Here is a 16,897-nt window from a genome sequence, read left to right on the forward strand (position 1 = left end):
AATTCCACTAGAGTTTGTATCCTTTGACAGAGATACGCGTAGTTTGACCTCAACTTGAAGGGCGGATTGAGCTCGAAATATGCGTATCTTTCAAAGGATACAAACTCTAGTGGAATTAAATGGTACAGTTAAAAAATTGAGGTGCGATGCATCTTCACCTTCTGTTTGGGCTTTAACGAAGCACTGCTCAGCAGAACGCGTGCAGAATAAATCGACTTATTACATCGATATATGGAGTGGCTCTTGAGAGGTGAATTTAATGACGTCCCTAGCGGTCTGCAGCAGTTTGTTTAAGCCAAAAAGATTTTTAATATTACCATAATCTGAATTTGAACATATTGGTATTATGAATTATGGAAGAATTAATGCTTGCAGTTTTGGAAAAAAAAAAAATTGGCGAAGTTTAAGCAAATATTTTGATGAAACTGATTTTGGGGGGGATTTGAATTAACCAATTGAGTAATTGGGTCAACAAGTGGTTCGGCAGCTTAGTTGGTGAAGCGCCCGTCTAGCATACAAGAGTTCTGGGTTCAAATCCCAGCCGAGCACGTGGAATTTTTTTTTCACAATTCCACCCAAAATTTATCCATCTTTACCGCGCATAATGAGTTAATAAAATTAAATTTTAAATTGTTAAGATGTTTGGGACAAGTTTCATGATAGAAAACTACTCGATTTTTTTTTTGTAAAAAAAACTTTTTGTCTATTTTCAAATTTTGCTTTTTTTGTCAAAATAAATACATTCTGAAGATACAGTAAGAATTTTTAAATCATTTTGAACCATCAATCCCTGCGCAGACCCTTAAGAAGGAAGCAACCAAGTAAATAACTCAAGTGTCTACGATTGACTTGGTATTCCTCCAGCGCCCTAAAACATCCCGCAAACAATAACGAAAATTACCCTCCCTGCACCCAGCGAAGGCAACGCTGCAACCCGATAATAAAATGAAACCTCACAGCCAAAGACTAACCCTCCCGGAGTAGGGCCGCGGCGTGGGCATCCCGAAAGGACATATAAACTGAAAGCCTCCGCAAGATGTGACAAGAGGAAACAATCACAGTCAGAGATAGCGTAGAAGGTTACCAACCTAGAGGCGTGGGCTGGATTCTGGTCGACTGGCTATTGAATTTCCTGATGTTCGGGATATCCTTCCAGGGACGACGGTGGGCGGAAGAAAAGGTTGTTGTACCGTGTTTAGGGTTACCAGGAAGATTGGAAGATCTTCGGAGGAAGACTGAGCATCTTCCAGAAGAAGATTGAGCTTTTTCCAGAGGAAAATTTACCCTCCTCCAGAAGGACATTGATCAACTTTTAGAGTAAGATTGACCATCCTTCAGAAAAAGATTGACCATCATCTAGAAAAAGATTGATCGTCTTCCAGAGAAAAATTTAGAAACTTTAGAGGGTGATGGATCATCTTACTGAGGAAGATTGAGCATCTAGATTAGAAATAGTAGCATGAAACGAGCTCACCAATTGATCCGTTATCCTTGACTGAGCGGCCACAATCCATTTTCAGCTTCACTCGTTTGCTCGGCTAGCACCCAGAAAAAAAAAAAAAAAAAAAAAAAAAAAAAAAAAAAAAAAAAAAAAAAAAAAAAAAAAAAAAAGGCGCGCGACTCGAAAAAAAAAACACGGACGACAGCTCGGGCTTTCTTGACGCACTGCCCAGGAGCAAGCGTCAAGGTCGTCGAAAGATCAAAAAGAACGAACCGATCGCGGCACTTTTTAACTTACTCCAACCGAACTCCCCGATCACGCCACTTTTTCACTTACGAGACCGACGCGCGACATGTTTGATCCTGCCCTCGTCGCTCGCTCCGGCAAAAGCAAGCGTCAAGGTCGAAAGATCAAACAGAACTAACCGATCGCGGCACTTTTTCACTTACTCCAACCGAACTCCCCGATCACGCCACTTTTTCACTTACCAGACCGACGCGTTCCAGAGGAAGATTAAGTATCTTCCTATGTAAGATTGAGCATCTTCCACTGAGAGATTGACTATCTTCTTCTGGAAGATTGAGCATCTTCCAGTTGACGATTGAACATTTTCCAGAGGAAGATAGACTATCTTCCAGAAGAAGATTCCAGATCTAGAGTATGACAGAGCATCTTCCAGAAGAATAAAAAGCATTATATTCCAGAAATTATCTTTCAGTGAAGAAAAGGGCATCTTCCAGTCTTCCAAAAAAGATTGACTATCTTCCAAAGATCACTTCTCATCATTTACTGATTAATTGAAACTTCTTTTTCTCCCCGTAAAACTCTCTGGTCACCCTACAATCATCCATTATTCTCAGCACCAACGCCACTACCTTCCATCCCGCCACCCTGCCGGAAGAATTACTGGGGAAAGGCGTCAGAAAAAGTCAACCTCGATTCTTCAACCGGTCTACGATTCCCCAACGGAAACAGCAGTGGGAGGCATCCGGAAAACGACGACGCAAACAAATCCTCCTGGCACTACGAATAGCAATACACTGCAACCACCGCCGTCTAGGCTTTGACGACGAAGGTTGACAAAGACGGTTGGGTGGGTAGTGGTAACTATACAACAATACCAATAATAAACCTGTCACTCTATTTGGCCAAACCTTTCGCTCCGGTTGACAAGAGTCGCAAGGATACTGGAGACGGAGTGGTGGTCGTTAGTTCGCCCGTTTTGTCGCTTCTGGTTCGGGTTTTGTTCATAGGTTTTCTTGGGATGTCGCTCGGTCGTGCCGTTAATGGTTAAGGCCATAGTCTCCAGGGGACTTGTGGGTGGTGGGCGGGTATGTGATTTTGATGCTGTGCCCTTCCACGTGTGAGTGTACGATTACAGAAATTAATGTCCTCCGAGCACGGTTGCCATGGTGGGGATTGCTCGGTTGATTAACATGAATAATTCCGACTCCATTTCGGGTGGAGTTGATGTGGGTTCGAGGAGATTAATTGCGGGGGTTGTTCCAGCAGTCCATTCATTGATCGGTGCGCACTAAGGCTGCGACTTGGGAAAGATTTATTCGATTCGACGTGAACATCAAGAGGCAAACATACACGAATCAGCAAACACGGTCACCGGCAGTAATCAACACCGGAAGTAAGTGTCCCATCCGGCAGTTCCAAATAAAGAGATGGAGGCATTGGAGCGTAACCGGATGAGGAAATCGGAACACTCTCGAATCGCTTTCTCGAGTTTCGGAAAAACGAGCTACTGATGCTGCTTCTGACCCCGGAAACGAATGGGAAGATTTTCTATTCTTTTTGGTACAGATAGCGAAGCCATGCAGTGGTGGACGAGGGCATCTTGTTTTCTTCACGGTTCGACGCTCCATTTGAGCTGACACGTTTTTCTTCGGCGTTGTGCTGTTTCTTGGGGGAAACGTGTGTCTTGAATCGTTCATTTCCAATCATGAGAATAGACTGGCACCAGAGCAGTATGCAGGAAGAAAAACAAAAATCGTAATTGGAAATTCGTAAAAATTGAAAACTTTGAACTAGATTTTTTTATTTTATAAATTTTGTTATTTCTAAATATTAACTAGGGGTAAGGCACAAATTGTTTACCCATTCATACGAATGTGGCCTATTTGTATGAAAATCAGGCACAATATTCTTGTAGGTTCCAACGAAAGATTGAGCATCTTTCAGAGAAAGGTTGATCATCTACGACTGGAAGACTGAGCAGCTTCCTGAGGAAGATTGAGCATCAACTAGAGGAAAATTGAGCATCTTCCAGAGAAAGATTGAGCAACTTCCAGTGGAAAATTGAGCATCTTCCAGGGGAAGATAGATCTTCTACCACTGCTCAGTGGGACGGATTGGGGTTTTAGGAGGAAAGATGGAACTCATGCCTTCAATTGCGATTTTACGTAAAAATGATGTTCTACAAAGTTGTTTCTATTATCATGGTTGGAACGAAAATTAGGGTTACCCTTTGTAAAAAAAGATAACCATCATTTTTTTTTTATTTTAAGGAATATTGATATAGTTTGTTCTACAAAGTTGAAGATCGAAAAATTTGAAGCTGATTTGGCAAACAAAGTTTTTTCCTAGCTCAAAAATTGACCGTTTTTGTATATTATTTTTATAATTTCAAGTCTCTCAGCAAAACTGTCTTCCCATCATCTTAAGAGCTAATTGAAACGCAAACATGAAAGATATAGCTAATGGAAACAAATAGATAGAACAGTCTTTTCGTAATGAAAATTTCATTTACTTCCTTGGACATAAAGTATCATCGATACTAAAACATACGATATACGAATGCAAAATGACAAATATGGCAAAGAAAGCTCTCAGTTTATAACTGTGAACGCGATGCCAAAAAAAATGTTTGATTAAATTATTGGTACAATTTTTTTTTCTGATGAAAAGTTGAAGACTTTTGAACAACAACAACAAAAACTATGTGTTTGTATAGTTGGGAAAACAAAAATAATTGTGTTGACATGACGATAGTGTTCGCCAGCTTGAAAATGTGAATAAAAACCGTACTATTATTCGGCGGATTTGTTTGCTAATGATATGACTGGTTCATATGCTAATAACCGTTAATAGCAGATTTTTAAAAGAACTCCCAAATATACTATAAGGTTCAATTTTCAAGCATGGCTATCTCTAAATTATAGCCTTAATTAATCAAAACATCTAAACATGATCAAATGATGCATATATTTGTTTTCCTTAATTTAGGCTTTCTTTGAAAATCTGTTTGAAGAGACCATCATAGTAACCATGGTTTTCTGTTTTTAATATGTTTCCATGGGTTGATATCGAGTAATAGAATATCGACTCATGGAGGGTCGACTGTACCTCCAAATTCTCATCACAATTCTCTCGAAATTTTAATCGGACACCTTATCAGAATCAACTCAGGATTGTCATTAAATGTAACTCAGGATTATTGTTAGTCTTCTCTGGTCAGACTGCTAAAAATTCTAAGCTAAATTTTCTCAATATTCTTGTCAGAGTGTTCTCAGAATTCCGTACTCATAGGACTCTCATCAGAATCCTCACAGGATTCTTATCAGACCTCTCTTGAGTCTCTTATCAGAATATCATCAGAAAACTTAACAGAATCTCCGCAGCAATCTTATGACATAATCCTCACGATTCTTATTAGAATGCTATCAGGGTACACATCAGAATCCTTCTAGGATTCGCATCATAATCCTTCTTGTATTCCTATAAAAATCCCATTTGAATTCTTCCTGGATTCCCAGCAGAATCCTTCGGGGACACTTGTAACAATCCATCTTTGACTCACAGCAGAATCCTTCAACAATTATCATCGTCATCCTTCCAATGTTTCCATCACAGTCCTCGCAGGACTCTCATCAGAATCTTTAAAGGATTTCTGGATTCCTATCAAAACCTTTCCATGATTCTCATCAGGAATCTATGACATTTAATCGAATGTTTGGTCGAATGATATTTAGTCGCAAGTACATATGGTCGAATGGACATTTCGTCGAATGGGCATTTGGTCGAAAGGAATTTAATTGCTTTAAGAAGCATAATATATTTAGCTGATAGGATTTTTAGTCGAAAATTTAGTCGAATAGGGATTTTTCAGATTATTTAACAGAGTGCCAGTTAGTGCTTCTAAGAATGTCATCAGAATTCTTCCCGGGTTCTTCCATCATATTTTTTTTCAGAATTCCATTCACAATTCTTCCAGAATTCTCATCACCACCCTTCAAAGATTTCCATCAGAGTCCTTCCAGGATTTCCACGAAAACCCTTGCTTAAATCCCATCAGAACCTCTCTTGGATACTCATCAGAGTGCTTCCAGGATATCCATCAGAATGCTCCCAGCATTCTAGTCAAAATCCTTCCAGAGTTCTTACCCGAGTGCTTGCAGGAATCTTATCAAAATGAATTCAGGATGCTTTTCAGAACGCTTGCAAGATTATTTTCAGAGTGCTTTCAGGATTCTCTTAACAGTGAGGAGATATCTATCTGCAAAATAGATTTCACAGTATTCCCATCGAAATACTTCCTGGATTCCTATCAAAATTTTCTATGATTCTCATCAGAGTGCTTCTAGGAATAAATTCAGAATTTTTCCCGTATTGTCCTCACAGGTTTGTCACTACAATCCTTCCAGGATTCGATTCACAATTCTTCGAGAATTCGCATCATCACCCTTCAAGGATTCTCATCAGAGTCCTTCCAGGATTCCCTCTAAAACACTTGCTGAAATCTTATCAGAACCAGGATCTCTTCAGAGTGCTTTCAAGATTATCTCAACAGTGAGGAGAAATCCAACTGGAAAACAAATTTCACAGCATCACCATCGGAATCCTTCATGGATTCTTATCAAAACCTTTCCATGATTCTCACCACAGGATTTCCACCACAAACCTTTCAGGATTCACCTAAATTCTTACAGAATTCTTATCACCACCTTTTCAAGATTCCCATAGAAACCCTTTCTGAATTCTTATCTTCTAAGATACTTATCAGAATGCCTCCAGGAGTCTCATCAGAATTCTTTCAGGAATCTCACCAGACTGAGTCCAGGATTTTCATCAGAATATTTAGCGAAATCCCTTCAGAAATCTGCCTGGATTCTACACATAGTGCTTCCAGGATTCTCATCAGAGTGCTTGTAGGATATTCATCAGAATCCTTCCAGAGTTCTCACCCGAGTGCTTCCAGGACAGAACTTTCAGCAGAATGGATCCAGGAAAATTTGTCAATTTTGTAAATTTTGTCAATTCTGTCAATTTTGTCAATTTTGTCAATTTTGTGAATTTTGTGAATTTTGTGAATTTTGTGAATTTTGTCAATTTTGTCAATTTTGTCAATTTTGTCAATTTTGTCAATTTTGTCAATTTTGTCAATTTTGTCAATTTTGTCAATTTTGTCAATTTTGTCAATTTTGTCAATTTTGTCAATTTTGTCAATTTTGTTTATTTTGAGAATTTCGTTAATATTGTCAATTTTGTCTGTTTTTTTTTGTTTTAAAAAAATGTAGAACATTCTGGGTTTTTTTTTCAAAAAAACTTAAACACATCATTGTTAAAAATCATCTCTTCCAAAAAGCATAATCCACTTTCAAACCTGCTCGAATTTAAATTTATCCCAATCCCCGTCCAGTGATAGCAGAAGTATGCTTAGTGAGAAAACGTCTCGGCACGGATCCTAATAAAATATCCTGTATCATGGACAGTTCGAAAAATGGTTCGGTGCAGTGAACCATTCTCCTATCTACTATCCTCCTTCACCTTTTCCCAACGTTCCCTTCCTCAAATTCTCATAATCAGGAAAGCTCCGACCTCGAATAAGTCGAAGAAACGTTCAGCACGTCTTGTATTCAACAAAATAGAGCAAGGTGGGGCAAATTTTTGAGCCAAAAATGGTTTACAATCTAAAAGCATCCCTACAATAAGATTTGCTACGCCTTTACTTAAAACATCATATAAGACTTCTTTTAATTTTGCTCCATGTAATGGAAATTAGACTCAAAATTACTAAAAACAACAAACAGGCTTAACTATTTTAATTCCTCATCGATTTTTATATTATTTGGAGTGAAATTCTATCACTCAAATAGAATTTGAATCATCATGACTATCTATAACATTTGGTTTGAATTAAGCTTGTAACTCTAAAAAGAAGCTTTTACCCCACCTTACTCTACCGAATGTGAACCAGGAATAGTGATAGTAGTAGCGTGTGGTTGGTACTTACATGTCCGAATCAGGAACCCTATCGTTAGGAGCGGTATTAAAACTGTCCATCGCTGTTGCTGCTTCTGGGTGGAGGCTATCATTGCTGAATGGCGGCTGCTTCGTCGCCTGGTCGTCCTTGCCACACACACACAATTCTAGTTCACTTCCGTTCAGTTTAGAGATCTGCAAAAAGAAAACCCGGAAAACGGGAACGAAATTATTGCCACGCTGTTGAACTTTGCCGAAGCAAACACATTCATTCACACTTTCACAATGTAGGGGGGAAGGGGAGGGGGGAGGCATGCAAGGTGTATGTGAGTATTTCGCCTGTCGGCTGTGGTCCGGATTCGGAATGTGTGCCTTAGGGTGACCCATTCCAACAATTCTGAAGCCTATTCTACTGGTCTTGCTCTTGCATTCGACAGTGTTTAGCATGAAGATTTGATTATAAAAATAAAAAAAAAAATGGTTGCGATGGTGACTAGAGTCGATTAAAGCAAAATCAATCGTTGAAAGATTTCTGAAAGAAAAAAATAACACAAGTACCGCTTTGATTGAATTGAGAAATATCCTGACGAGCACTTATCAAATAAAATATTGCCGTTGGAATTGCTTTGCGAAGTATTCTTAGAGCGATGTTTTGCATTAAAGTACCAATGACAATTTTTTTTGACTTATTGCGAGTCCATCCGCCAGTCAGTTCGAAGCAAATTAACTTGCTGTCCAGAATGTTGAAAAGACAAATAGGCAGCTATGAAAGTAAATTTATCAAGCTGTGTTTCAAAAAAAAAAAAAATACACCCAAAGTTTCAAAAATTTTGGTTTCAAATGACGAAAAAAAATGATGTAAAATACGCTTAAGAATGATGATTGCAACTCCCCCACATGCCCATCATATCCAGAATTACGATAAACAAACAAGTTTGGATCTCTTTTTAGCTTGGATTCATGTTTAAATAAAAAAAAAACATTGCCGTATATCTGCCTGGTACGAGCCTCAACGATTCGTTTGCGCGAAGGGCAATCCCAAAAGTTAGACTTATGGTTGCCCCTGCACTTTGCGCAGACAAACTTTTTGGTATCTTCTTTTACAGGAGTTTGTGAACGCACATCACGAGGGTACGATGCGCACTGTTCTGGAAGTCCTAATGAACAAATTTTAAAGGGGGTGTAACTCATGGGTTTACAGCTCGATTTTTTTTCTCATAATAACTGGGCCACCTTAGTGTTATGTGCTCATCGAGGTGAGGCGAGCAAGAAGCAATTAGATGCCACCGGCAGTGGTCCTTTGCCATCCAAAACCACCTCCTGCGAGGAATGAGGACGGAATCGAAAGAATAAATAGACGAAGCTTAAAAGTTATTATGACTCTGGATCTTCGGGACAAGTCTGTTTGTCTTGTCTCTCGGGTGTTCCATACACGGTCCAACTGACTAAGAATTCGACGCTGGAGGGGTGTGGGAAATGAAGGGCTTTTGCCGAAATTGGAACGAACAGCTTGATTCCACTCGATCTAGAACAGAAAGCGGAATGGGAGACACATTATTGCTGGTCTATGGTCTACCATCATCAGTAACCACACACCTTACAGGCAGGCAGGCGCTGTGCGGTGGTCTGTAAAGTGGGCACACGATTCGGAGGATCCTTCGAGCGAAGAGTGGTGATAATTACTGGTAAAAGGTCCGGTAATTAAGCTGAAGCAATGAGGCGCTGGGGAGAGCATTAAAAAGGTGTTTGCGGGCTTCGGGAGATTTGTGGCTCGGTGAAGACGTGACTACGGGAAACGATTTGGACACTTTTCCTATGGAATGTGTGGCAGATGTAAATCGTTTGATTGTAATTAGCGGGAAAAGGGAAAATTAAGGTCTAAGCGCCAAGAGGAGTTTTTCAAACAAAACGAAATGTTGCCAAGAGCCAGAATCTCACCTTTTAAAAGACTGTTTAAATGATGCTCGAAGTTTATGATTAGATTTGGATTGGATTTGGATTAGATTTTGATTATAATATCCATTGATTTAAAGACTGTTCAATTACTGAATCCGTTTCATGATTTTTTTTGGAATAGAACCTCTTTAGAGTAGGCATACCCATAAAACCAAACGAACGTCAAAATCCTACCCAACGCCTTTTTCAGCCAGCAAAACCATCACCAAAGCTCATAAATCCATCTCGGGCGTCAGGAGACTAGGCGGATTAGGTGTCATTTTTCCATCGCTCCCCTGCCGCTTTATATCAACTGCAGCAAACTCGGCTGAAGTTTTGTCCTGACGCATCACCACTCATAAATCTTCCGCAGTCTTTCCGATAGGCACGCTAGCTGGTCGACAGCACCAGCCCAAAGAATGACAGTAGAAGTTTGAGCTGAGAAAGAAAGTGGAGCGCGACGTCGTCGTCACAGAACCTCATCATATTCGGTTCGATGAGTTTGCTTCGGAAAACGCGGTAGCTCAAATTTCACGTGCTAAGTTTAATCTTAGCGTCGAAGAAAGAAATTCTACCTTCTAAAAACCTTGGGGAGATATAGATGGTGAGTTCGAAAGCGATGGCACCAATAATGGAGGAATCGTTTGTCAAGAAATACTCCACATGTTTTGTTGGCGTGTTCAACAAAACTTTGCGAAAAAGGACCACGTGATTATTGAGCTGAAATCGAATTCAGGTTAACTTCTGCGTTCGTGAGTCCACTCATGGCATAGGGGTAACGCGCCCTAACTAGAGATCAGGGAGTCGTGAGTTCGAATCTCACTGAGAAGACGTGTAACTTTTTCGCAAATCTTCACATCAATTTATCCATCTAATCCAATTGTAAATTATATGTAATGTTTAGCTTTTCGGTAGTTGTCAAACTTCCACTCGGCTGGTTAGCCGTAAACCACGATTCATAATTAAAAACAAGTATTTCAGTTCTGATGGAATGAATCAAATTAAAAAATATGATATTTATAAATAAATACAGATAAAGAAGAAACTGAATCTATCCAAAACTTTCGTGCAAGATGTGAAAACGGCAGAATACGGTAGGTAAAACACCTGCCCGGAAGCTCTACACCCAGATGTTGACGAAACCACATTGCCTTGTTATGGATGATGAGACGTATGTAAAAGCAGACTTCTGGAAGCTTCCAGGTTCCAGTTTATCACTCCTCATCATAAATTCGATGTTCCCGAGGAAGTTAGAAAGCAGGAGATGAGCAATTCTCGCTGAAACCAGGCCGCCATCGGCACCCATCGTTAGAATTCCAATTTTATGTTACTGATCGCTAGTATTTCTTCACGTGATATTACTCATATTTCCTTTGGAACACATAGCAAACTTAAGCCCTCAGTACACTCTTTGCCAAGTGTGCAAATTTTTCCACACGCATAAACTAACACTTCAATATCCACTTGACACTTCAGATGTTTTGTCATTGTTGAGACCGATGTTTGCATGTTGGTTTATGCGTGCGGAAAAATTTGCACACTTGACAAACAGTGTACTGAGGGCTTTAGTGGTATCGTATAGAGCAGTGGTTCCCAACCTATTTGAAGCTGAGACCCACTTTTAGGTACTGCAAACATCCCGCGGACCCCTAAAAGTAAATACTCACGAAATTAATTTGAGGAAAGTCCTATAAACGTTTCATTGTGAATTAACAGATATTAGACGGATTTCACCCCTTCAGAATTCAATGAAACTTTCTGGATGTCAAAAGTTTGTAAAACTAAGATACTTTGCATATTTTTTGTTTTTTTCAAAATCGATCTAGACTAACATTTGGAAAGGGTCAAAGTTTTTTTTACTTTTTTTTTATAAACCCGTATAACTCGAAAACGGTAAGACCTACTAAAAAGTGTTGTATGGGGGACTGTCGTGAAGTTTCCTGACGTTTTAGAGAAAAATATTGAAAAAATAAAAACACATTTTCTACACTGAAAAAAAAAATGATTCAAAACTTTAAAGTCGATTTAAAAAAATGGCCATTTCAGATTTTGATCATCCTTAAGCAAAAAGTTTGGTTATTAAATTTACTAAAAGTCGTCCAAATTGGGCATATTTTAGGGAAAAAAGTTTTTCTAACATCGAATTTTTGAAATCCCAAAGTTTTTTTTTTACTTTTTTTTTTATAAACCCGTATAACTCGAAAACGGTAAGACCTACTAAAAAGTGTTGTATGGGGGACTGTCGTGAAGTTTCCTGACGTTTTAGAGAAAAATATTGAAAAAATAAAAACACATTTTCTACACTGAAAAAAAAATGATTCAAAACTTTAAAGTCGATTTAAAAAAAACGGCCATTTCAGATTTTTATCATCCTTAAGCAAAAAGTTTCGTAATTAAATTTACTAAAAGTCGTCCAAACATTGCAAATTGGGTATATTTTAGGAAAAAAAGTTTTTCTAACATCGAATTTTTGAAGTCCCAAAGTTTTTTTTTTACTTTTTTTATAAACCCGTATAACTCGAAAACGGTAAGACCTTCAAAAAAGTGTTGTATGGGGGACTGTCGTGGAATTTCCTGAAGTTTTAGAAAAAAATATTGAAAAAATTTTCACATTTTCTACACTGAAAAAAAAAATTATTCAAAACTTTAAAGTCGATTTAAGATCAATTGAATTTAATTAAAAAAAACTGTATAATTCCGTTTTTTTTTCTTTTAACTACTCCCAATAAAACAAATATAATCTATTTTGTGATTAAAACTCATTTATCACTTGAAAATATGATCATACTAGACTATTTAAAGCGAAATAAAAATAAATAAAAAAATCATTTTGGACTTAAAAAATTCGAAGTAAGAAAAACTTTTTTCCCTAAAATATGCGACTTTAAAGTTTTGGATCATTTTTTTTTTCAGTGTAAAAAATGTGTTTTTATTTTTTCAATATTTTTCTCTAAAACTTCAGGAAATTGCACGACAGTCCTCCATACAACACTTGTTTGTAGGTCTTACCGTTTTCGAGCTATACGGGTTTATAAAAAAAGTAAAAAAAAACTTTGACCCTTTCCAAATGCTAGATCGATTTTGAAAAAAAACAAAGTATGTAAAGTATCTTAGTTTCACATAGTCTTCACACCCAGAAAGTTTCATTGAATTCTGAAGGGGTGCTGCCAATCCCTTTGACGAGTTGGCGTGAAATCCGTCATTACTGGCAGGTACCCTCGAAGGCAGGTCTGTAATTTACACGGGCCCTCCAAGCTTGTCAACCACATATTGATGCACCGTGGCCAACATGATTATGACATTTTTGGGAATCTGACACTTTTGGGAAATCTGACAATTTTGGATTGTAGACGTTAGCTTATAACTACTCATTAACGTGGGTTTAAGCTGGGTAAGGCGCATAATGACGGAATTGATTTTAGTGTGTTATTGCTTAAACATTACACGATTCCTAGAAATACGCAAGTGAGTAAACAATTGTGTAAGCCACTAAATAAAAGGAGAAACTATCTTCAACGTGTTTTTGTTGTAAGCTACGGAGAAATCGTCTTTTGATGCCCCCTTGGTAATTTACCACAGATAGTATGAGCATCGAGCAATTCTCGCGAAACTTTTCAATAGGATCTATGTAACAATGAGAGATTCTCTCACTCTGTTTCGAAGTTGGAAGTTTTTCACTATAGATCGAAAAACAATGTCTTTGGCTTGCGTTGTATGCAAAAAACTTAACATTAAAGGTTATTCTGAGTCAGTTAGCATAGCATAGCATAGACTGACTGTACATGTCAATGGTTGCTACTCCGTGATTGATCGGAACTGGTAAGAATTGCACTACGATCCAAATGAATAAGGGATGGGAGTTTCCGCTTACTCTCGAAGTGCAATTTTAGCAGATCTAATATTATTGATCAATAACGGCGCCGGCCAAGTCCTTACAGTCAGTTGGGATGGGGAAAGAATGTTAGGGTGTAATGATTGTTGCTTCTAGAGACCGAGAATACCTCTGCATCTCCACAATCACCACGGGAAGGGTGTTTATTAGTGAGGGAGGAAAAGATCTGGGAGTCACCTCTGGTCGATGATGCGATCCATGGACAAGGGGGAAATATACGACTTATATTTAAAGCTAGTTTTGTATTTTTGTCTCGAGAAGTTTTTGGTAGAAGCTTTAAAAAATACGTCAACATATATAATGTCGAACAATTCAAAAGATGTTTTTATTAATGACGAAAACTGAAAATTACATGTATATACTTGTAGTGACGAACTATACATAGTTTGTTTGAAAATTACATATGAGTATTACTGTGCATTTTGTCTCGATATGGTAGAAGTTTTTAAAAAATACGTCAACATTCACAATGTCGAACAATTCAAAAGATATTTTTAATAATGTCAAAAAGAGAAAAATATATGTATATTGAAATTGTATAAGAAAAAAGCATAATGCCGACACTTATAGTGACGAACCATACAAAGTTTGTTTTAATATTACTTAAAAGTTACGCTTTCAAGAAAATATGTGTTACCACAAGCATGAAACGAACTCACCAGTTGGTAATCCATCCTCGACTGAACACAAAACTAACACTGACAGCAAAACTTCTTGGCGTTCCGACAACAGACCGTCTTGCTTGTGCCTTCCCAAATACCTACCCAGCAAGACGCTCCAAATCAGAGAAAAAAAAAAAAACAAAAATTTTCGGAGACGAAAACACGCGCGAAACGGTGAGCAAAATCTATCCGACGACGCAAAACCGAACCGTCCTGCTTGGGCTTGACGAAGCACTACCCAGCAAGACGCTCCAAAACAGGAAAACAAAAAATCTCCAGCGACGAAAACACGCGCGAAACCGTGAGCCAAATCTATCGGACGACGCAAAACCGAACTCCACATCATCGTAACCCCGCTCGGGGTATTAAGTGAAATCTGCCACTCCACTCATGACCATCCAACCAACATTTCAGTTGCGTGTGCATGTCCTGCTCTTACCAACACCTCACTCCACCCACACATTAACACGAATCGAAACCAAACATCAACCACACCAGCAGAGATCCTGTTTCCACTTCTCTCTTTCGTTTTCAGCACTATAACACGCACACCACAAAAACCCCCTTCAAAGGCACTTCTCGCAAAAATACCTTGGCCAGTGAAACATTTTATAGCCAAAAACACATCTATTTAGTTTAAAATGATACTCCCACTAACGGCAAATGCTTCCTCGAACAGAACACTATAATCTTCCCGTATTTCCACTCAATAAATCACGACCGGTGTGCTAAAAATCCACTACTAAACCGGACCGAAAACTCGACACGTCTTTACTCCTCCAGGGCTGGTCCGTTTCTCTCCTTAACATTAAAGGTTATTCTGAGTCAGTTATTGATTAAAGAGAAAGTAAACAAAGAGAACTATTCAATGTTAGATAGGTCTTTGTGATCTTGCGAATTATTAAAAGGTTTTTTTCTCCAAAATCAAACATAAATGTTTAAAAGTTATGAACCGTCCCAATAAATTTTCACAAGATTTGAAAAAAAAAAATTTGGGTGTCCTCAAAAATTTCACTATCCAGCTTTTAACGAGCGCGAATGAATGCCATTCATAAGCTCATTTTCTGGTAGGGATCAAACGATTTGACGTATTACTTCGGTCGTTTGAGAGCTGATCGATAAGTATGATGATCGATCTTATCGAATTACTGCCAAATGACCCAAGTGAAACTTCGGTGGCTGCCATTAGCGCTCGTGAAAAGCTGAATAATGCGCGAAGTTCTCGCATTTCTTTTTTTAAATAGGTTAGTTACCCTTTGGCCCTTGCTTAGCCGAGTGGTTAGAGTCCGCGGCTACAGAGCAAAGCCAAGCTGAAGGTGTCTGGGTTCAATTCCCGGTCGGTCCAGGATCTTTTCGTAATGGAAATTTCCTTGACTTCCCTGGGCATAGAGTATAATTGTACCTGCCACAAGATAGACGAATGCGAAAATGGCAACTTTGGTAAAGAAAGCTCTCAGTTAATAACTGTGGAAGTGCTCATAAGAACACTAAGCTGAGAAGCAGGCTCTGTCCCAGTGAGGACGTTAATGCCAAAAAGAAGAAGAAGAAGAAGAAGAAGAAGTTATCCTCTGCAAGCTACTTTGAATATTTTAAGAAACAGCGAGCTCCTTAAAATATATAATGGGCTTCTTTGCACAGTCAACAAGAAGAATTTTGTAAAAAAACACTAGAAACTCTTCAAAAACCTTGTCCAATATTCGTCAATAATCTTTGCTGGAATTTTTTAAAAGATTACAATTGCAGAACCTTGGTTTGTCCGGGTCAGAGCGGGAAACGCTAATTATAGGAAATTATACTATTAAAAAATAAAATATCCGGAAAACTTCAAAAAATTATAACATAACTCGAATTTGAATAAAAATACTATAAGGGGCCATCCATTAATTACGTAACGGGCTATGGGGGAGGTGGTTTCAGATTTCTTACGCTTCTACAAATTATTTTAAATTTTCTAATAAAAATCGTACTATGGGAGAGAGGATCGAAAAATCACCCAAATTGTACTACATAACTGAAGGACAATCCCTTACTTCTTGAATGTCACGTCAAATAAATTTTATGTACAAAATACTTGAAAAATCGTACATAATAGATGATGAGAATTAATTTTTACTGAATCGTTCTTAATCGAATCTAAGAAATGTTCCTGCTGAAATCAAAAGCAAAAGCAAAGATCATATTATAGTTTTTCCAATTTTGCTGCAGATATTTTAATTCAATGAAATTGAAATACAGTCGTCATAGAAGCAATAAGCTCATCGATTTACTATTGTATTTTATTATGGAGGGATTTTCTAATTTCCTAAATTTAGTTTTGGAAGAACAATCTTTCGTGACTGGATTGAACAATATGCTTTTAAATACTCAATTTAATTTTCGTAACGGTGAAGAAACAAACGATTGTCTAGCTTTGCTATAATCAGACATTCCACTAGTCTTTACGGACAAGGAGTAATTGCACGTGCTTCACTTCCAATCAACTATCGACTTTCAGAATTAGCTACATAACCCTTCCTCAAGCCGCATGCCTTAGCGCCTTATTCTTGCTTTATGATTTTAATGTTTCAGATATTGATAACAGCTTGGAAGACTTTGCACTCTCATGCAGCCCACAGACGATTCAGACTGTTTGACCAACATTGACTCCACCCTCAATTTTGATGCTCATCGATGCAAATCGACATTATGATGATCTAGCAGATGTAGGCATTTGAGTTATTTCTATATATTTCAGTAGCGTTTTCCTCACAATCTTTA

General features: G+C 38.1%; 1 protein-coding gene across 5 annotated transcripts in view; it reads right to left on the reverse strand.

The window, feature by feature from the left end:
* LOC110674038 (cadherin-87A) overlaps window positions 1-16,897 on the reverse strand; it is an 869,996-nt gene that overhangs the window by 340,038 nt on the left and 513,061 nt on the right. For all 5 annotated transcript variants that reach the window (XM_021837330.1, XM_021837335.1, XM_021837332.1 and 2 more), the window contains one exon: window positions 7,683-7,846. In XM_021837330.1, coding sequence (XP_021693022.1) covers window positions 7,683-7,764 — 82 coding nt within the window. In that variant the 5' untranslated portion in view covers window positions 7,765-7,846. The remainder of the gene's footprint in view (window positions 1-7,682; window positions 7,847-16,897) is intronic.

This window comes from Aedes aegypti, chromosome 1 (assembly GCF_002204515.2).
Source record: "Aedes aegypti strain LVP_AGWG chromosome 1, AaegL5.0 Primary Assembly, whole genome shotgun sequence".
Taxonomy (NCBI): domain Eukaryota; kingdom Metazoa; phylum Arthropoda; class Insecta; order Diptera; family Culicidae; genus Aedes; species Aedes aegypti.